The 20037-nt window shown below is 53.6% G+C and overlaps 2 protein-coding genes across 5 annotated transcripts; one reads left to right on the top strand and one right to left on the bottom strand.

The window, feature by feature from the left end:
- The first annotated feature begins 132 nt into the window (after positions 1-132).
- Positions 133-19239, top strand: Ttc16 (tetratricopeptide repeat domain 16). 3 transcript variants are annotated; one of them, XM_021152349.2, is made up of 15 exons: positions 133-431; positions 673-720; positions 1213-1379; positions 1688-1778; positions 1953-2096; positions 3560-3660; positions 3759-3888; positions 5527-5741; positions 6457-6701; positions 6816-6957; positions 7855-8020; positions 8339-8481; positions 8652-8775; positions 11295-11370; positions 18724-19239. In XM_021152349.2, exons 1-15 carry the CDS (start codon positions 414-416, stop codon positions 19041-19043), a joined length of 2130 nt encoding a protein of 709 aa, XP_021008008.1. In that variant the 5' UTR covers positions 133-413; the 3' UTR covers positions 19044-19239. The 3 variants fall into 3 exon arrangements, with proteins under 3 accessions (XP_021008008.1, XP_021007990.1, XP_021007999.1); XM_021152331.2 differs by lacking the exon at positions 18724-19239 and adding an exon at positions 13213-13903; XM_021152340.3 differs by lacking the exons at positions 3560-3660; positions 3759-3888; positions 18724-19239 and adding an exon at positions 13213-13903.
- Positions 13968-18969, bottom strand: Tor2a (torsin family 2 member A). Of its 2 annotated transcripts, none has more exons than XM_085835016.1 (4): positions 18842-18969; positions 16650-16946; positions 15634-15761; positions 13968-14697 (listed from the first exon to the last, which is right to left on the bottom strand). In XM_085835016.1, the coding sequence occupies exons 2-4, from the start codon at positions 16754-16756 to the stop codon at positions 14453-14455; spliced, it is 480 nt and encodes a 159-aa protein (XP_085691142.1). In that variant the 5' UTR covers positions 16757-16946; positions 18842-18969; the 3' UTR covers positions 13968-14452. The 2 variants fall into 2 exon arrangements, with proteins under 2 accessions (XP_085691142.1, XP_085691141.1); XM_085835015.1 differs by lacking the exon at positions 18842-18969 and adding an exon at positions 17414-17609.
- Positions 19240-20037: the final 798 nt, after the last annotated feature.

Genomic DNA, 20037 nt, shown 5'->3' on the forward strand with positions numbered 1-20037 from the left:
GTCAGCCATCCCTAAGCCAATAGCATCACCACATGTCCAGCGACGCCCAATCCAGGCCGGGTTCGGCGTCCGCCATGTCTCTGCGGGGCGGAAGTGGGCGGGTCGCGGGCCCCGGCGAGTGTCTGAGTGCATTCCTCCGCGACGCGTCACCCTGTATGGCCCAGCCTTTGCTTGGCCTTTGCTCGAGGGCTGGTACCTCGTTAAGTTTCTACCCTGGCCCGCGTCGGCGTGCACTGCCCATAGGTTCTTTCCTTGACTTAGGCCTTGGCTTGCCTTGCTAAGTTTCTAGTGACTCTCGGAGGCGGTGCCAAGTGGGCGGGGCCTATGGGCATCGTGAACCTGGTGCCTAGCAACAACGGAGATAGGGAACCTCAGAGTATGCTTAGCCCAGAAGTCAGCCTAGAAACCTGGCCATGACAGACAGAAGCAAGGTGAGGGCTGAGAAGGGGAAAGCCGAGGCAGAGGTCGGGGCCGCAAGAAAGGCTTGAGGAAGAGCCAGTCAAGCCCTTCAGGGGAACTTGGGAGAGGTCAGAGGTCATCATTTGTAGTGTGGGAGGGGAGAAGGGTGACTGGCCTCCCAGTCCTAAGGGAGAGAGAGGGCAGAGAGATTTTTGGGGGGAGGTTGTTGTTGTTTTAACGTTTTTGGATTTTGTTTGTTTGTTTGTTTTATAGACTCAGAGAACTCCATCTGCCTCTAGCTCTAGAACGGGGTTATTAAAGGTATGCACTACCATGCCCAGCCCAAGTGGAGAGATTTTGAGGAATGAAACACAGAACTTGAGGACTGATGAGACATAGGTTCCCCGATACTGGTGACTATGGGAAGGGTGACCACACAGAGGTGAGCAGCCCTGGGAAGAAGTCAGGTGAAGTGCTTGCTCAAAGTGACCTGCCGAGTGTGAGAGTCCCAGGGGGGAAGACACAAGGAACCTTGTGCAGCAGGGTCTGAAAACGATGAGCAGCTAGAGCACAAGGTGAGAGCAGACAAAGCCCAAGAGGAGAGCAGAGGGTGCAGTGGCTCCTTGACCTTGACCACAGGACAGGGAGAGAGGCAGGGCTAGAGAAATGTTGAAGCCCTGGGGGCTGTTGAACCCCAGACTAGTTGTGCCTTCTACCAGGAGGCCTCTTCATACTTCTTCCAGTAGGCAAAGCTCCTGGGGGAAGTGTTCCTGAGGCCTTCTGAGCTTACTGCCACCCCTGGTTTAATTCCAGGAGCCTCACAGTGCCCGTTCCCAGAAAACTCCAAAGCTAAAGGTTCCTGAAGCCCCAGAGAGGATCCTGCGACGCATCTTTGGGACCAGTCATGTGTTCTATGTTATGACAGATACTACAAAACGAAGGATGATAGGGTCAACGGTTCCTGCCAAAGTCAGAGAGTAGTGAGTGACTTCTTTGTCCCCAGCTCCAGGTTCCTACTCTGCAAAACCATTATTAACACCGGGTTCAGCTGCAAGCTGGCTGCTATCCCTCTCCGGGTCTCAGTGAACAGCGAGGGTAGAGAGATAAGGGGCTGATGCCCTGGAAGAGCTCCAGGAAGGTCAGCCTGGCCTCTGTGGAGCTCTGATGGCTTTTGCAGCCTCTTTACCTCAGCCCTCCCTCCTGCATACCCCATTCTAGCCCTGAGAAGGTCCTGGACTGGTCCCAGATCAATACCAGATCCACTGCCTGTCCTGTCCTGTCCTCACAGCTATAACCAAGGCCATCAGTGCCTCCTACAAGAGGACTGGGAGATGTCTGTGCTGTTCTTCTCCCGTGCCCTCCACCTGGACCCCAAACTGGTAAGAGGAGAGTCAGAGTGGGTCCCAGGGAGCAACTGGCTGGGCATAAGTCCCCCCCACCCCTGTCACTGTCAAACCTGCTTAGCCCTTCCTCCCAGGACCATCAGATTCTGGAGCCACCTGGAAGGGAAGAAGTTGGAGAGAAAATAACAGCCAGGGTCTCTTTGCCTTTAGGTAGACTTCTATGTATTCCGTGCTGAGGCCTTCATCCAGCTCTGTGACTTCTCCTCTGCCCTCCAGAACCTCCGCAGGGCCTACTCCTACGACCCAGGGAATAACAAGTACCTGGACCGGCTGGCCTTTGTGCTCTACCTACAGGTGCCTCAGCCGCCCCGCCCACAGGGGACTTCTCACCTTATCCCCAGCTACTGGCTTGCCCTTCACCTGCAGGGAGCCTTCCTGGGATAGGATCTGAGTTCTTGGGGACTCCCAGTCTGTGCGCCTGTCTACACCAGCTGCCCCCATCGCTGATTTATTAATTTAGCTGGAGGTGTCTAGAACGTCTGCAGTAAGGCTCTGACCTACCCACACTATCCAATAGGGTCACCACTGGCCACATGGAAATGTTGAGCCCTTACAGTGTGGCAAGTATGACTGAACTAAATTTTAAATTCAATTTGGGTGGGTCCATTAGGGGTGTGACTCAGTGGTAGGATGGCAGTTTGGCACACAGAGGGCTCTGAGTACTGTCCCTAGTACTAAGTGGGATTTTAACTGCTTAACGTTTATTTTGACATTGGCTTGAGCGTGTGTGCTTGTGTGTCTGTGTGCGTCTGTGTGCCTAGGGAGGTCAGAAGACAATTGGCAGAAGTCAGCTGTCTCCTTGTACCATGTGGGTGGGCCCTGGGCATCGGCAGGCCTGATGATGAAGTGCCTATACCCACTGAGTCATCTCAGTACCGTCAGTGTCCTTTGAAAGTTCTTTTGAAAGTCAGACATTGGCTAGACGTTGAGTTGGGTGTAACAGTGGTAGACCATTTGCCTAGAAAAGGGTCTGAGCCCAAGCACCAATGCCACAAAACACCAAACCCCTCAGTTCTTACAAAGAAGCATGGGTGGCCAGTGACACGACTGAGCAGGTAAGAGCATCTGCCTCTAAGCCTGACTACCTACGTATGATAGCTGAGAGGCACACGGTGGGAAGAAACCAGACTGCCACAAGATAGCTATGACTCTCACACGTGTGCTGCGGCATGTGCCTGCCCCCCACACACCACAGAATAAATGCACATCATAAAAAAGAAGCATTGGGCCAGACATGGTGGCTCAGGCTTGCACACTCTGCACACCAGAAACAGAGGCAGGAAGATTCTCATGCGTTCAAGGTCTGTCTGGGTTGCAGGGTTCCTGGCCAGCAGGAGTTACACTGTGAAACGTTAATAAGACAAATATACCAGACAAGGCAGGAGAGCCCTCGAGGCATTCAGATAACTGATAGAACTGTTGAGGGCCTGTGTCGTGCTAGCTCACTTCCTGTGTGACCTGTGGCGAGTCACTTCACCTCCCTGATCCTGGGTTCCTTCATCTGAAATGGGGAACACGTGTGAATTCTAGACCCTTGGCCGGAGCCCCGCCGCCCTCACCTGCTGCCCCATTCTGTCTGGAATCTCTGTGTTGCTGTATTCCTCCACGATTCTTGGTGTCTCTCTGCTCTGTATCTGTTTCCATCTCTGTCTCTTGAAGTCTCTGTCTCTGTTCAAGTCCCTCTCCCTGTCCTCTGCCACCTGTGGAGGTCATCAGAGCTGGAGTTCTGAGCGGAGCTGACAGCTGTGTCTCCTCAGGGCCAGTGCCTGTATGAGCTGTGTGACTTCCAGGAAGCCCTCTGTGTCTTCCTGCAAGCCTCCGACCTCCAGCCCCAAAACGCTTCCTTCAGTTACCGATGGTGAGTGTCTCACACCACCACGCCTTCTTCTGGCAGCAGCCTCTTACAGCCCCAGGCTGAATGCCCTCTGCCCTCTGCCCTCTGCCCTCTGCCCCCAGCATGGCCTGCCTGCTGGCCCTCAAGCGGTATCACGACTGCCTGGCCCTCATCACTAGGGAGGTGAAGCAGGGTAGGGCCAGCGCTGACGTCTACATCCTCAGGGCTCGGCTCTACAACTTCTTCCAGAAGGTAATGAATGCATAGCAGGCGAGCTGCACTTCCTACCACCGACCCTCTGTGTCCCAAGTTGATAAAGGAGGCAAGGCCAGCTCTCCACACAGTACCTAAGGCCCCTCCCCTCCTTCATCACTCAGCCCTGACTCTGTGATAGGAAGTTGAGCCATGTCCCCAGCCCTCAGCTGTGTGGCATCCAGGACACCATAGACATTAGCGGACGTGTTTCTTCCTCTTGCCTGCCTTCCTTCCTTCCTTTCTTTCCTTCTTCCTTTTCTTTCTTCCTTTCTTTCTGTTTGTTGTTCTGTTTTGAGTTGTTGTTGTTGTTGGTGGTGGTGGTGAGTTTTTTTTTGGGGGGGGGGATGGTTCTTTTGTGTTTTTGAGACAGGGTTTCTCTGTGTAGCCTTGGCTGACCTAGAACTCACAGATCCACCGCCTCTGCTGGAATTAAAGGTGTGCACTGCCACGCCCAGCGTCTTGCCACCCTTTCATACTTGCACAGTGGACAAGTTCTCAAGCTCCTGCCTCGCTTGTTGAGTATGGGAACAGAGAATACAGGGAACAGCTAGGGGATAGGGGATGCAGGGCCCTAAAGGGAGAAGAGAACAGTCTTCGCAGTAGGGTACTCTCTGGAACAGACTTTGACCTCTAGGAGGTGCTCCCAGCTGCTATGGAATTTGTCAGTTGGACAGACAGGTCCTGGGAGGGGGCAGAGTGCTAGAGGAAGGGGTGAGGGGGATGTGGAAGTGTGTCCAAAGTCCTGATGGAGCGGAAGAGGTTCCTGAACAGTGTGCAGCAGTCTAGGTAAATGGGGTGGGGTACCAACAAGATGGAGAGGAGCCAGAGAGAATGAGAGGGGGGAGGTTAGGTTCATTTCATTTAACCAGGCCAGGATGGGGAGTGGTTGAGTAAGGGTGGCCAGGCAGGTTCTAGCCAGAGGCTGGGCTGTAGTGTCACACAGGTGACTCAGTGGAAGTCCCCTTCAAAGGCAAGATTCTATTCTTCATATTTATCCCTACCTCCACTTCTGTGGAGGATTGTTCCGAACCCAGACCTTTGCCCAGGCTCATCCCCAAGACTGCCAGGAACCCTAGAAGGAAGGTGAACAGTAAAATGGCCCTGAGGTGACTTGACCAAGGCCAGCCAGTCAGTTCTCCAGTCCAAGCCCACCCCAGCCATCCCCCAGTCCTCCCAGGTTACCCTCCAACCAGTTACCCATGGGGCAGTGAGGCGCTTGCTAAGATGGTTGACTGGGGTATACTGCACACAGGTGAAAGGCATTTGCCTGCGGATAGTCTCTGCTCATACCCAGACCTCGGTCAGCCCTTGGTCACAGCTGCTGTGGTACGTGGGAGGGCTAGGGAGTGGAGAAAGGATGCAGGAGATGAGGCCACAGAGCCCCCTCACCACAGGACTCCTACTAGGAGATAAGATCAGCACAAATCACCAAGGCTGACCTGCCTCTCCGAAGTTCTACCTGAAAAGGAGCTATTGATGTGGAGGCTGGGGACTGCCTATTCAAGAGGCCAGAAATGTAGAACAGTAATGCTGGTGCCGGGGACACAGGAGGGATGCTGTGGGAGTAGCCTGTTTCCTAGAGGCCTGCCTTCCTCTTCCCCCTACTGGGACAGTGCCACCCCTCCACCCCTGCAGGCCAAGCTCTGCTATCAGGACCTTCGAAGCGCCTTGCTCCTAGATCCCTTGCACGCACAGGCCAAAGGGCTACTCCAGAAGATGGTGGACCAGGCCAAGCAGTCTCTCCAAGATGCCAGCATCCTGGCCGTGCAGGGCAAGGTGCACCGTGCACTGAAGTGCATCAACTGTGCCATTGAGAACAATCCCTTGGATCCCAACTTCTTCTTCTTCCGGTACTGGGGTACAAAGGGGCTGGACCTCCTGCAGACCTGCTTCATGGTCTCAGGAGGGTCTCTCGACCTTCCCAGACTTCAGTCTCTCTCTCTCTCTAACCCCTAGTAACCTTTCCCTGCTTTTGACTGGGGTCATGGCACCATAGAGGTGGTTTCCATGGTAACCTGGGAATCTTAGGACTCCAGTCAGGCCTGCTGAGTCGTTTGTGTTGGGAGGACATGAGAGTAGAGATTGTATCTGGTCCCCCAAGGATTTGGTGCCATTCAATCTCCCTAATCCTGGATTTTCTCATCTAGATAGTTGGCTAAAGTATGTATACAAAAAGGCCTGAACAGGGGCATGTGATGGCTCAGCAGGTAAAGTAGCTTGCTGAACAAATCTGTCAGCTTGATTGAGTTCAATTTCCAGAAACCCATAAGATTCCCATAAACTAAGTACATGAAGTTATACTGAACATAGATGCTAGCACATATACCACTTCCAAACTGGAAAACCATCCTTGAGAAATAACAAATCCAGATGACGAATAGGTTATCTATCTAAGTAGCAATCTCAGGCCAGCCCCAGAGGACAGATCTAGGGTTTGAGGCAGAGTTTATGAATACAGTCAAAGGCCATGGGGTCAGAAGGTCCAGGGTGGACAGTAGCCTTCTAGTCAAATGGATTGCTTTAGTTCTCGTGTCCCTCCCTGCTACCTGTCCTGCAATACGATAGGGGCACCTTGCGTAGACGGCTCCAGCAATTTGACCATGCTGTGGAAGACTTCCTGAAGGCAATGGACATGGTGACTGACACCCAGGACAACCTAGTGAAGCAGGCGCAGCGCCAGCTGCTGCTGACTTACAATGACTTTGCTGTGCACTGCTACAACCATGGTGCCTATCAGGAGGGCGTGCTGCTGCTGAACAAGGCTATCAGAGACGAGCAGAATGAGAAGGGCTTGTACATCAACCGTGGGGGTGAGCTGGGTGGCGGGCGGTTAGGCCCCTGCTAACTGCCCGAGGAGTCCAGGCTGGGCCCTAGCTTTGCTCAGGGAGTTGGGGATGCACTCAAACTTCACCCTCGGCTCCTAGATTGCTTCTTCCAGCTGGGCAACCTGGCCTTCGCGGAGGCTGACTACAAGCAAGCGCTGGCCCTGAGCCCGCTGGATGAAGGAGCCAACTTGCGCATGGGTGTGCTGCAGGAGAAGATGGGCTTCTGCCAGCAGAAACACAGGTGCGTCACAGGCAGGTGTCAGGTGTCAGGGGGCGTGGCTGGGGAGGGCGTGGCTAAGGGCAGTGCTGGGGGCGGGGGGGGCGGGGCTCACCCGAAGCCAGAGTTGTCTTCTGGACAGAGATTTTATTCACATCTTCACACAAAAATAATTTGATTATTTTAGTAAATTAAGCTTTTTAATGAAAAAAATTAAATATTCATGCATGTGTGATTCAGAATGTTATTTTCAAGGCCTACCTACCCTCCCAACTAGCCTCCCTCTAAAGACTTAGATTGGTTTCCAGCACCCACGAGGCCACTCAGTTATCTGCTATCCCAGTTCCAAGTGATTGATTACGCATGCAGATGGTGAACAAACATACTTGCAGGCAAAACAGCCATACAGTTGTAAATGTTAGGGCCATGCTACTTGGAAGGCAGAAGCAGGCGGATCTTTAAGAGTTCAAGGCTAGCCTGGTCTACATATTGAGTTGCAGTAAAGTCAGGCCTATATAGGGAGACCCTATCTCAAAAATTTTATTATTTTTTTTAAGATTTATTTATTTATTATATGTAAGTACACTGTAGCTGTCTTCAGACACTCCAGAAGAGGGCGCCAGATCTTGTTACGGATGGTTGTGAGCCACCATGTGGTTGCTGGGATTTGAACTCTGGACCTTTGGAAGAGCAGTCGGGTGCTCTTACCCACTGAGCCATCTCACCAGCCCTCAAAAATTTTAAATAAAACAAAAAAATTAGGGTATACCAAAGTTATAGTACTCAACTGTCAGGTCCATCAAGAAGAGACAGAAGTGGGTGGGCAAAGGCGACCAGGAGTGGGGCCCCCTACTTTCCCTCCTTGGCCTGTAGCCACCATCTTTCCTGGAGGTTCATGGCAGCCTTGGGCATATCCCTCAGGCAGTTCCAGACAGCAGAGGAGCACTTCTCGGAGGCCATAAGGCACAGCCCTCAGAAACCACAGTACTACCTGCACCGGGCCAAGTGCCGACAGTTCCTGCAGAACATTCTGGGGGCCCGCCTGGATGTCGCTACTGTTCTGCTTCTCAATCCCGAGTATCCCAAGGTGGGCTCCTGACGAGCCAGAGAGGCTCTTATCCTGTCCCCGAGAGAGACTGGTGGCATTGAGCTGCTCCCCCTACTAGCCCTCCTCCTCACTGATGTTACCTTCCCCCTCCCGCCCCTCGGGTGCAGTGAGACTCAGGCTCTGTTGTTCAGAAGCAGTCCCTGTCCTGTCCAGTTCCCCACTGGGGAACTGTCCATTGCTCATGCTCTCCTCCTCCTGGGTTAAAAGGCCCTAGCTTAGGAAGTCTACGGAGGCCTCCTGTGTTCCTCCGAGGTCACGGTGGCACTAACCTTCTGTGCACTGTTCCGACTCTGGCAGATGGCTGCAGTGATGAACACCCTCTTTCCTAGCATGACTGTGGAGAACGTGCTTAAGTCCCAAGTGGCCGAACTGGCCAAGCTCCAGCTAAGTCGGATGATAGAAAATGGGCCGAAGAACATCTACCCTCAGAGCACTGTGGTGTAAGCTTGTGTGTGGAACGGATACTTGTGGCCAAGGGTAGGAACTGGTGGGGACTCAGAACGCCTCTGGCCCAGCTGTTCTGTAGGGCTTGCACTGCCTGGTCTCTGGGGACAGCAGTTCAGATTCCAGAGACTGATAAAGGGCCCCGGGACCATAACTTACTTGACAGGCAGCGGTTATTGGAACGCAGGAAAGCCCAAGTCCTGGTGAAGTTATGGAAGCAGGAACTTCTTGGGACCCCTGAGGAGGAAGTGACTCTTTACCAGGCTCCACAGCTGGCAGAGGAAAAAAAGGTAAGTGGAAGGCCTGAGGCTCCTGGAGTCTAATGTGAGCCTGCCCTACCCTCGTCTGAGATGGAGACCTAGAAGTAAGGGTGGCCCTGTGATTGTGCATGATCAGACTCTGCTCGGGACACTGGGACCTGTGCCTATGCATGATCAGAGCCTGCTCAGGGTCTGCCTTGCCCTCCTTACTAAACTGGCCCTATGGTCTTTCCATTGTCTAGCATAGAGAATACACTGGAGCGGGGGGGGGGGGGGGAGCGGATGGCTCGTGCTGTAGGTGTGTTGTCTGTGCAGGACGTGGCCCATGTGGAGGCCTCAGGGGGATGTTAGGTGTCCTTCCTTCCCTATCATTTTCTGCCTTATTGAGACTAAGGCGGCCTCGGAAACCTCCTGTCTCCACTTCCTCCTCTCCATGACAGTGCCAGGGCTAAGGTGCACATAGCCAATCCAGGTTACGTGTGTGTGCTGGGAATGTCAGCTCAGGCACTCAGGCTTGCATAGCAGGTGCTTGACCCACACATCTTCCCTGTCTGTTAGTATTGCTTTTCCCAACAGGGTCTTACTACATAGCCCTAGCTTGCCTGGAATTCACTATATAGACAAAGCTGGCTTTAAACTCACAGAAATCTGCCTGCCTCTACATCCCTAGGGCCAGGATAAAAGGTGTGTAACCCCTACACACACACGCACGCACACACACACACACACACACACACACACATTTGTTTTCGAGACAGTGTCTTGCTATGTAACTCAACTGACCTAGAACTTATGTAGCTTAGGCTGGCCTCAAACTGACAGCAGTCCCCTTGCCTTAAAAGTGATGGACCTACAGACATGAGCCACCACACCCATTTTTAAGTGCACAAGTGAAGGGATAGCTGAATTTTCACAAATGGAGTGTGCTATGGCCTCAACACCCAAGTTAACACATTCTCAGCTCCCAGAAGGCTGTTTGGGCATGCACCCTCTTAGACTCCTGACCCACCCCCAACTTCTGCACAAGGCTGCCCCAATTCCTAACTCTCTATGTGATCTCTGGGTCCTTTCCCTAAGTGTTACATTTATAAGGGTCACGCAGCTGTAGTGAGAGCTGCCCCGGTGCCCTCCCTAGTTCACATTCATAGGAAAGAACATGCGTGGCCCTGACGTCGCTGTGAGCATCCTCTCTCTGTGAGATAAACTGAGGTGGGCCCAACTCCATAGCTGGCCTAGCAGGTACCTGTCAGCTTCACCTTTTCTCCCCAGCCACAGATGTGATCACGGGTGCAGGAGGCCACCAGGCCTGCTGGGTACAAAGCTTCCTCCCTCCTCAGCAGGCGACTACGTCAGTGCTCAGAGACTTGGTTCTCCGCACTATGAAACAGGCATAGCAGAAGTAGCCCCCCGGTGAATGAAAGAGTGTGTGGTGAGGAAGAGACATCTCAGTTCCTAACTTGCGTTTCCCGGGCCTCGGCGCTTTAGTTTACAGAAGCCTGGCCCCATGTGAACCAATGTTCTACCTCTCTAGGGTAGGATGGCTATCTGACCTGGCTAAATGCCCTGCCTGCAGTCTTAGCCTCTTGGCCTTCCCACCCATCCTAACCAAGTCTCTGTGAAGAACTCTTAAACGGGGAGAAAGAATGTTCGATTGGAAAAACACAACAAAACAGCACAACAAAACAACAACATCAAAATGGGTTGGGAGAAGCTATGGCTCAGTGGCTAAGTCAATACCGCCTTTGTAGAGGACCTGCGTTTGGTTTCCAGCACCTACACTGAGCTGCTCACAAATGCCTGGAACTCCAGCTCCATCTCTCCGATGCCCTCTTCTGACCTTTGTAGGCACTTGTATTCTGCTGTACACACAAACACTCATGCATACACATCTTAAAAAGTAGAAAAGAAGCTGGGCAGTGGTGGCACACGCCTTTTTTTTTTTTTTTTAAAGATTTATTTATTTATTATATGTAAGTACACTGTAGCTGTCTTCAGACACTCCAGAAGAGGGTGCCAGATCTCGTTGCAGATGGTTGTGAGCCACCATGTGGTTGCTGGGATTTGAACTCTGGACCTTCGGAAGAGCAGTCGGGTGCTCTTACCCACTGAGCCATCTCACCAGCCCTGGCACACGGCTTTAATCCCAGCACTTGGGAGGCAGAGGCAGGCGAATTTCTGAGTTCAAGGCCAGCCTGGTCTACAGAGTGAGTTCCAGGACAGCCAGGGCTACACAGAGAAAGCCTGTCTCAGGAAACAAAAACAAACAAACAAACAAACAAACAAGTAGAAAATAAACCCCTTTTTAAAATGACTGCTAGTTGTGTGGAGGTCACACGTCTTTAATCCTGGCACTAGGGAGGCACAGACAGGGAGATCCCTGAGTTCCAGATCAGCCTAGTCTTAAGAAGTTCCAGGACAGCCTGGGTTACACAGGGAAACCCTGTCTTAGGAAAAAAAAATGGCTAGACTGTCCTGTAACCTTGCAAGCATCTGAGTGTGGGTGCAGGAGTCTACCAGTCTGCAGCTCCCCAGCCTGATTCTTGCTATAGGTGAAAACCGCTCGCAGAAGGACATCCCTGACAGACAGCTATGTGGACCAGACCTCCTCAGGCTCCGTCTTTAGCAGTAAGTCCTTGCTGTTCCTGCTAAGCCTAGCAGAAAGCAACAGAGAAGCCAAGTACTGAGCATGTCCTAAGGTTCTGCTCTGGACAGCTTTGTCCCAACCCCAAGGGATGTGGTGGGGACTTAGTGGGATGATGGCCAGCACAGGGCAGGGACCAGTCACCTTTTGGGCACCAGGTATGGGGAAGTAAAAGGGGTGGGAGAGATGACCGGAGTCCTGCCTTGTGCTCTCAATGCTGCCAGGTGTGCGCCTGGCTGTGGGAAGCCACGGAACCTCAGTCCTCAGGGGTGGAGAGGGAGCGGTCTGGGGTCCCTGGGTCTCACATAGTCCAGGGACAACAGATTCTAGCCCTTGGGCATCATAGGACGTCGCTGGACACCGCAGAAGAGCTGAGAAAGAATTGGGGGCCCTGGGGGCGGCTCAGTCAGCCCCAGGGCTGAACAGAGAAAGGGCAGGGGGAGAAGGCGCTGGGTGGTTCCCACTTGGGTGAGAGTCTTTGGTCCGGTCTGGTGGCTGGTAACGTTGGGAGGCCTTCCCACGGGAGATTAAATGCGGCTCTTTAAGGGACGGCCTATTGCTCCCTCCAACATGGCAGGTCTCAATGAACAGACAGTCCATGGTTTTAGAGCTTTATTGTAGAAAAGCAGAGAGAGACAGACAGAGAGAGAAAGAAAGAGAGAGAGAGAGAGAGAGAGAGAGAGAGAGAGAGAGAGAGAGAGAGAGAGAGAGAGAGGAGGCAGAGGACAGCCAGGCCATGTGGAGAGAGGGAAGAAGGGAAAGAGGGAGAGGGAGCAAGAGGGCTAGAGCGAAAGCAAGAGAAGCAAGAGAGAGAGGAGGGGTCAAGCAGCCCCTTTTATAGTAGGCTGGGCTACCTTGCTGTTTCTGGGTAACTGTGGGGGAGGAGTCTGGACAGCCTACATGACTGATGGCCACAGAATGATGGAGCTGGGTCCTCATGCCAGGAGCCTATGTCTGGGAGCATGGAGAAGAGGCCTCTGTCCCTTGCAGATTAATCTGCTGGGTCTTCAGGGTTTGAATCCAGCTCGACCAGAAAACAGGCTGCTTTTCACAGTCCCACCATCACCTTCAGGCCCTTCCCAGTTGTTACTATTTCTGCCTCTCCTTTCAAGGCCCGTTCTTTCTCTCTTCTCCTCAATATGTCCCTGAACTAAGTACACACCTCATACATATCCAACAGGTTTTGACTCCCACTTTTGCTATCACCAGCCAAGAAGGGATAAAAGAGCAAAGCAAGAAGGCTGCTCTCTAGTGCCCCTGGTGTGGGGTGACATCGACAGAAAAGGCTGTTCCCAGTGCTTCTTGGTGGAAGGGGCCAGTATTAGTCCCCTTCCTTTCATTTGGTTATCATCCCCTAACCTGTGGTGGCCCACATTCCCCAAGGTAGGCCTGTACCAACCACTGGTGATGAGTGACTGACTCAGTCCTGGCCCCAGGAAGTGACTGCTAAGTCAGCTGTGTGTGTGTGTGTGGTAGGGGGTGCGTGGATGGAAGGGAGAGCAGCCGGCTGGGTAAATGGGAGCGGGGCTTAGAGGGCAGAATGTGGTTAGACCTTCAGAGGGTCAGGGTGGGCTTCATGAGCTGAAGGAAGTGCTGGAATCAGCTGCATATAGAGTCAGAGGCCTGTGGGAGAGCCCGGAGAGAGGGCAGGCTGACTCAGTACTGTTTGAGCAGCATCTTATCACCCCACAGCCCAGACAAATTGAGAAGGTGGGCCAGGTGGGAGTTGGTAGGCCTCAGGGTTGTGGGCTGGAGGCTGTCCGGAAGCTCTGTCTTCACGGAGCCGCCTAGAGAGGTCAGTGACTGCTCCTGACACACTTTTCCAGTTGTGAGCATCAGCACGTCGGGGCCGGAGATGTCAACCAGTCAGGAGTATAGGAGCTCTTCCCACACAGCTATAGCATCCTCTGAGTCCACACTGCTAAAGCCTCAGTTCTCAGCACCCAAGAAGAGCCAGGAACTGACCTGGGGCTCCAAGGTCGTCCAGGCAGTCACAGAGAACCTAACCCAGAATGCCACTGAGGTCACACCTGCCTATGGCCAAAGGGACTCCAAAAAGGCCACCCAAGGCCCAAAGCCCAAGAAGACAGAGGATCCCAAGGATCCTAGCCAGAGCACAACAGAAGCCCCTGAGGGCCCAAGGCCTAGCAAGTCCAGGTCTACCCTGAGTGTAAAGGAGAGAATCAGAAGAGCTAAGGCTGTTCGAGCCCAGGGCTGGAAACTCAAGGCCCAGCGCAGCAGCCAGAAAGTAACAAAGACTCCCAGCCCGACCCACAGCACGACCCATAGTGACATTGGTGAGAGTGCCAATGACACCCCGGGCCAGACTCCGTGGCCCAGCAAGGCTGCTGATAGCTTAAGCGTCAGTGAGATCTCGTCAACAGATCTCAGCAGTAGTGAAAGCTTCTTGGAACTGACTAACCTTTTAACTCAGGAAGTCCAACAGATCCCAGGAGACAGACAGAAGCTCACCTCTGCCAATTAACTACTCCCTCAGAGGGCCAATGAAGCCCTTCCTGAGCAATGAACAGATTTCAGCCAAGCTGCCTCCTCCCAGGACAGTAAGAAACTTTGGTCAATGTTCTAATACCATGGCTAAGTTTATTTAATCTCTGTTCTCTTGTACAAAATTAAAAACTTTGAAATTCAGGCCCATGTAGTAGCTTGAGTCCTTCCATTTGGTGAAACTGTGAGGTGCTAGCCTGGCCTAGCTGGATTGCCGGGTCCAGCCACAGGCTGTGGGCTGAGGTCTGGGAAAGGAGCCAGACAAGGCATGCCAGTAAGAGTCCCCAGCTGGAAGCAGCCAGGAGCCTTCGTCCCTGAGTTGCCATTCACATTGAGAAGGCGCAGGCTCAGACTGCAGGGCAGTGGCACAGCTGTGAGGTTCTTAGCAAAGATGCTTCTAGACCTTTCTTCCTTGGCCTGGCCAACACCTTTCTTCATCTTAACGTTGTGCTCTGGGTCCCACTTGCCAACCAGCTTAGGAAAGATTTCTTCCAGGAGCTGCCCAGGCCTTTCGTGTTTGCTCTGACCAGGCAGAGGAGGCAGCGATGCCACCTGGGCTTCTCAGAGGAAAAATGTGAGTCGGGAGGCCACTGTCTTGCAGCCATTGGAGGAGAAGAGCTGTTCCTCCTCAGGGAAGTAGGTGGTGCTGTCCAGCACTGCCTGAACAACCTCCTCGCTGGGCTCCAGGCCCAACTGAGCCAGCTCATTGAGTACGCAGTGGCGCACGTGATGCCGCTGGAGCGGGAGGAAGGGCACCACAGCATCCAGCAGGTGCTCCTCCATGATGCCAGACCGCCAGAAGCCATCTGCAGGGAAGCACAGAGGCCATGGTGAGCATTTCTAGTCGGGAATCCAGGCTTCACAGGGCTCATGGTGGTAGAGTGCAAGCTGCAGGAGCTGGGGCTGTTAGGGCCTTGGTCAGGCCACGAAGCTGTGTGTGCAGAAGCCTGGGGGTGGGGCGGGGGGACAGGGCTACAGTGTAGTGGACAATGTGGTGAGAGATGGGACTATGGTGCAGTGGACAATGTGGTGGAGGATGGGAGGGGGACTACAGTGCAGTGGACAATGTGGTGGTGGGGACAGGACTACGGTGCAGTGGACAATGTGGCGAGGGACGGGACTACAGTGCAGTGGACAATGTGGCGAGGGACGGGACTATGGTGCAGTGGACAATGTGGCAGGGGGACGGGACTATGGTGCAGTGGACAATGTGGCAGGGGGAGGGGGACTACGGTGCAGTGGACAATGCGGCGGGGGGACAGGACTACGGTGCAGTGGACAATGTGGCGAGGGACGGGACTACGGTGCAGTGGACAATGTGACGGGGGGACGGGACTATGGTGCAGTGGACAATGTGGCGGGGGGACAGGACTACGGTGCAGTGGACAATGTGACGGGGGGACGGGACTATGGTGCAGTGGACAATGTGGCGGGGGGACGGGACTATGGTGCAGTGGACAATGTGGCGGGGGGACGGGACTACGGTGCAGTGGACAATGTGGCGGGCGGACGGGACTACGGTGCAGTGGACAATGTGGCGGGGGGACGGGACTACGGTGCAGTGGACAATGTGGCGGGGGGACGGGACTACGGTGCAGTGGACAATGTGGCGGGGGGACGGGACTACGGTGCAGTGGACAATGTGGCGGGGGGACGGGACTACGGTGCAGTGGACAGTGCTTCAGATTCAGGTGCCCTTAAGTGTGAAGGCCCTACCGACATTGGTCCCCGAGCCAACTTACGTTGAGGGTTGTCCATCACAGCTCGGGAGATTACTGGCTCCACCTCCTGTAGGCCGATTTCTTCCCTGTCTCTGCGGCTGCGCCAGGCCTCCAGGGCCACCTGGTTGATCTGCTCACCGCCAGCATTGCTAAAATCACAAAAAGCCAGGCTGAGATTCATGGAAGAACTAGAGGGTGGCACCTAACATGACTCAAGAGTCAGCAAAGTGGCCCATTTCCTTCTCCCCATGACAGCCACGTCACTGTAACATGTATGTGGGATGCACTTTACAATTCACAGAGCCATCTAGGGTTGGGGCTGACACTACTGCAGCCCAGGCTACCTTCAACTCTGAAGCCATCTTCCAACTCACCTTTCAGAGCACTGCAAATAAAGTGTTACCACCCTCAGGCTACAAGATCCTTTGGTATCCTCTAACTAGCTTTCCTGAGGAGGGCAGGGGGGAATTGCCATTGCTCCAGCTTCAGAAGCAGAGAGAGAGCAGAGCTCAGAGAGGCTCAACGCTCCTGCCTAAGGACTCACAGCTGGGAAACGGGGCTGAGGTCGGAGAGTAGGGACACACACAGTCCTGTTCTCTCAGGCATGTGTCCTCTCAACTACCAAGGAGGGTTGACTGTTGACCAGGGATTCTATACAGCCGCAAGGATCTAAAAGTCAGAGCCCAGAAGGGCTTTGAGAATGTCAAAGGAGAAGTCAGCCACTGCAAATGACAGTCATCAGAGATAAAGTGAGGAGTCAGAGCCGGGCATGGTGGCGCACGCCTTTAATCCCAGCACTTGGAAGGCAGAGGCAGGCGGATTTCTGAGTTCGAGGCCAGCCTGGTCTACAGAGTGAGTTCCAGGACAGCCAGGGCTACACAGAGAAACCCTGTCTCGAAAAAAAAAAAAAGTGAGGAGTCCGGAGAGCATGTGTGGGCTTCTGGGAGAGTACCCTGCTGGGAGCACAGGCCCACGCTGGACAGCTAGACTCTAACAAGTGCCCTGCCACCCCCATGTGCTTGCAATAGAGGCCAGACCTGATAAAGATGAAGATGGCTTTGCGATAGTTGGTCCCATACACAACCCAAGAAGGGCCCAGGAAGGGCTGCAGGACTTCCATCAGGCCAGGGGGCAGCTTGTCCATCTCATCGAAGAGGAAAAGGGATCGGCCACAGGCAGTGAGGTTTCCCTGAACCCAGCTCTTGAGCTCCTTCTATGAGGGTAGAGACAGGAATTCCAAAGGAGTCCAAGACACTCCCCGCAACCCGGAACTTCTTCCCAAGCCAAGAAAAATTTCCGAAGAGACACAATCTATATCCAGATGGCACCAACCCCTTGAGACAGATGGTAAAAGGGTAGTTCAGAGAGGTGCAGAGACTTGTCCAAAGTCACACAGCCAGTCAACATGAGAACAGGGGTACAAATACATGTGCTCAATTGTCTGTTCATGACAGCTAAGTGACTTCTGACAGGGGAGGCTAGACCTGCCCCCCAGTGTTGACAGCTAAGACAGGTCAGGAACAACAGATATCAGAGCTGGCAGTCACCAGGGAATGCTTGCCAAAGCACCATATCGGGGCTAAGAGCTTAAGAGAGGATGCTAACGCAGACACAGGTACCCTGTGTAATATCTGCCCTGGGTAATCCCCAAGGCTTGTGATGTCTCAGACTCACAGGCAACAAGACTGCCACCACCCCTGTTCCTAACAGGTTCTGAAGGCTGAGCCTCCAACTGGCTGTGTGTTTTGGAGCCCTCTCTGGATTAGGATGGAGAAAAGGGACCAGGACACATCTGGCCTACCTTGTACTGCTCAGTGCGGCTGGGATGTGGGAAATGGATGATAGGGGAGAAGTGATGGACGTGAGGGCTGCGAAGGCCACCCCGGAAGAGATACTGTGCCAGCAGGGAGCTAACGTAGGACTTCCCAGTGCCTGTCCAGCCGTGCAGGGAGAGGACCAACGGCTTGCTGGGGGCTGGGTCCTGTACAAAGGCCTTCAGTGACTTCACCACCAGGGCCTTGGCCAAATGCTGGCCAGCCAGGTGTTGAGCCAGGTCACATTCCAGACCTAGGGCCACAGAAAGAACGCATATCAAAGCAGATGACAGGCTGTTGACTCATGTCTGTCAGCTCAGCCCCTGGGAGGCAGAGGCAGCAGTAATCCTCCCAATCAAAGGCCAGCCTGGGTTTATGGTGAATTCCAACACACCTTTAATCCAGGCAATCGGGAGGCACAGGCAGGGAGATCTCTTTTGAGTTCTAGGCCAGCCTGATCTACATAGTAAATTCCAGGCCAGCCAAGCAGGGCTACACAGAGAAACCCTGTCTCAAAACATACAAACAAACAAACAGCACTGGTTGCTCTTGCAGAGAACTTAAGTTCGATTCCTACCACCCACATGGTAGCTCTCAACTATCTGTAAGTCCATCCCAGAGGAGCCAACACCGTCTTCTAGCTTCCATGAGCACATGGATGTATCCATACTTGCAGGCAAAGCATAAATATTAAAAAAAGGGGGGGGGGGCTGGAAAGATGGAAAGAGCACTGACTGCCAAAAGTTCAATTCCCAGCAACCACATGTGGCTCACAACCATCTGTAATGGGATCTGATGCCCTCTTCTAGTGTGTGTCTGAAGGCAGTCGCAGTGTACTCTTATAAATAAAATAAATAAATCTTTAAAAACAAAACAAAAAGAGCCAGAATATGGTGGTGCAAACCCTTAATCTCTTAGCACTCTGGAGGCAGAGCTAAGTGGATCTCTGGGAATTTGAGACCAGCACAGTCAAATCAATGTAGAAAGATTCTGTCGGGAAAACAAACAAAAAGCATCAGAGGGTCGAAGGCATGTGTCTAAGACCTCTGGGATACTTATGTCCAAAGGAGGGACAGGAGCAGCCACCTCAGCAAGGGCCAGTGCGGCACCGCCCTCTCGAGGCGGTTCTCCGGGTGGCACCAGCCCCGAGTAGACGACAGCTGTCTACAGGTTCAGGCGACCGCAGGTTTCTCCCCCGGAGTGACAAGTCCGCACAAGGGAGGTCTACCACAAACCACCGGGCGCCCCGCTGTCAAAGGCTTCCCTCCACCGGGCCCCCTCCAAACCCTCTCCTCAGGTTTGCACCAGAGGCTCTCGGATCCCCACCTCCGCCGGCGGCCGGCGGGGCCGCAGATGTTTCGAGCCCCTGCGAACTGCCGGCTGCCCGCCCGTCCGCACCGGCTCCCACCCCTCACCCGGCAAGTCGGGCCAGAAGTCGCATTCGCAGAACGAGCCGAAGGTGCAGCGCAGAGAAGCCACGTCCCAGGCGGCGGCGGCAGCCAAGGCCAGCCCGAGCAGCCCGAGGATCGAGCCCCAGGGCCGGTAGCCGTGCCTCGCCACCGCCATCCGGTTGAGGCCCGATTTCGGTCAGAGGCCGCCCACCGCCAGAACCTGTGAACTACAGCTCCCGGTGTGCACCGCTCCGAGGCAGCCACGCCCATTGCCTACAACTCCCGGCTCCCCTTCCTCGGGGCTCTAAAACCCACAGGTTGTCTCGCAGCAGTACTGCAAATTGTCCTCCTGGGGGAGCCCGCGAACCACCCAGTCCCGCGTTGCCATGGTCACGGGTAACTAGCGGCCCGAAACCTTACCTCAGAAAGAATAAAAGATTGTTAAGAGAGTGAAACAACATAATAACAAAAACTTGTGTGGAACTTTACACTTTCCTGAGAGACTTTTCCAAGCTCTTTTAAAAATGTGACAAAAGAGTGCTCACAACCGCCTTTTGAGAATGTCTCTGCTGTAACAGCACCTACTCTATACCCAGGGATGGTCAGCTCAATGAGATGTGGTCACATAAAGTGTTTTCAAGTGTTTTCTTTCTTTTCTTTTTTTTTTTTTTTGGTTTTTCGAGACAGGGTTTCTCTGTGTAGCCCTGGCTGTCCTGGAACTCCCTCTGTAGACCAGGCTGGCCTCGAACTCAGAAATCCGCCTGCCTCTGCCTCCGGAGTGCTGGGATTAAAGGCGTGCGCCACCACGCCCGGCGACATAAAGTGTTTTTGGCTCAGAAAATAGAGCCTTCAAAATGGTTTTGTGAGCGGGGCGTAGTGGCGCACGCCTTTAATCCCAGCACTTGAGAGGCAGAGGCAGGCGGATTTCTGAATTCAAGGCCAGCCTGGTCTACAGAGTGAGTTTCAGGACAGCCAGGGCTACACAGAGAAACCCTGTCTCGAACCCCCCCCACCCCAAAAAAAAGATGGTTTTGTAGGCAAAGACACTTGCCACCCGGCCTAAAGACCGGAGTACAATCCCCAGACCCTACCTGGTGGAAATCAAGAACCAATCCTGCAAATTGTCCTTGAACCTCTCTACACGTGCTTGAGTCCACACACACACACACTAAATGGATAAATTAGTAAATCAAAAGGCAGTGATGCAGCTTCACAAGTCT

This window comes from Mus caroli, unplaced genomic scaffold, assembly GCF_978045245.1.
Source record: "Mus caroli unplaced genomic scaffold, Mus_caroli_1 scaffold_2, whole genome shotgun sequence".
Lineage (NCBI taxonomy): Eukaryota > Metazoa > Chordata > Mammalia > Rodentia > Muridae > Mus > Mus caroli.

Excerpts from the sequence above, each read along its gene's own strand:
- Ttc16 (XM_021152331.2), top strand. Across the intron at positions 2,097-3,559 it reads CCTTTGTGCTCTACCTACAG|GGCCAGTGCCTGTATGAGCT; the intron begins GTGCCTCAGCCG and ends GTGTCTCCTCAG. Across the intron at positions 8,776-11,294 it reads AGCTGGCAGAGGAAAAAAAG|GTGAAAACCGCTCGCAGAAG; the intron begins GTAAGTGGAAGG and ends TTCTTGCTATAG.
- Tor2a (XM_085835016.1), bottom strand. The coding sequence starts at position 16,756 with ATGGACAAGCTGCCCCCTGGCCTGATGGAAGTCCTGCAGCCCTTCCTG. Across the intron at positions 15,762-16,649 it reads GCCATCTTCATCTTTATCAG|CAATGCTGGCGGTGAGCAGA; the intron begins GTCTGGCCTCTA and ends TTGTGATTTTAG. Across the intron at positions 14,698-15,633 it reads TGTGATGGACAACCCTCAAC|ATGGCTTCTGGCGGTCTGGC; the intron begins GTAAGTTGGCTC and ends GCTTCCCTGCAG.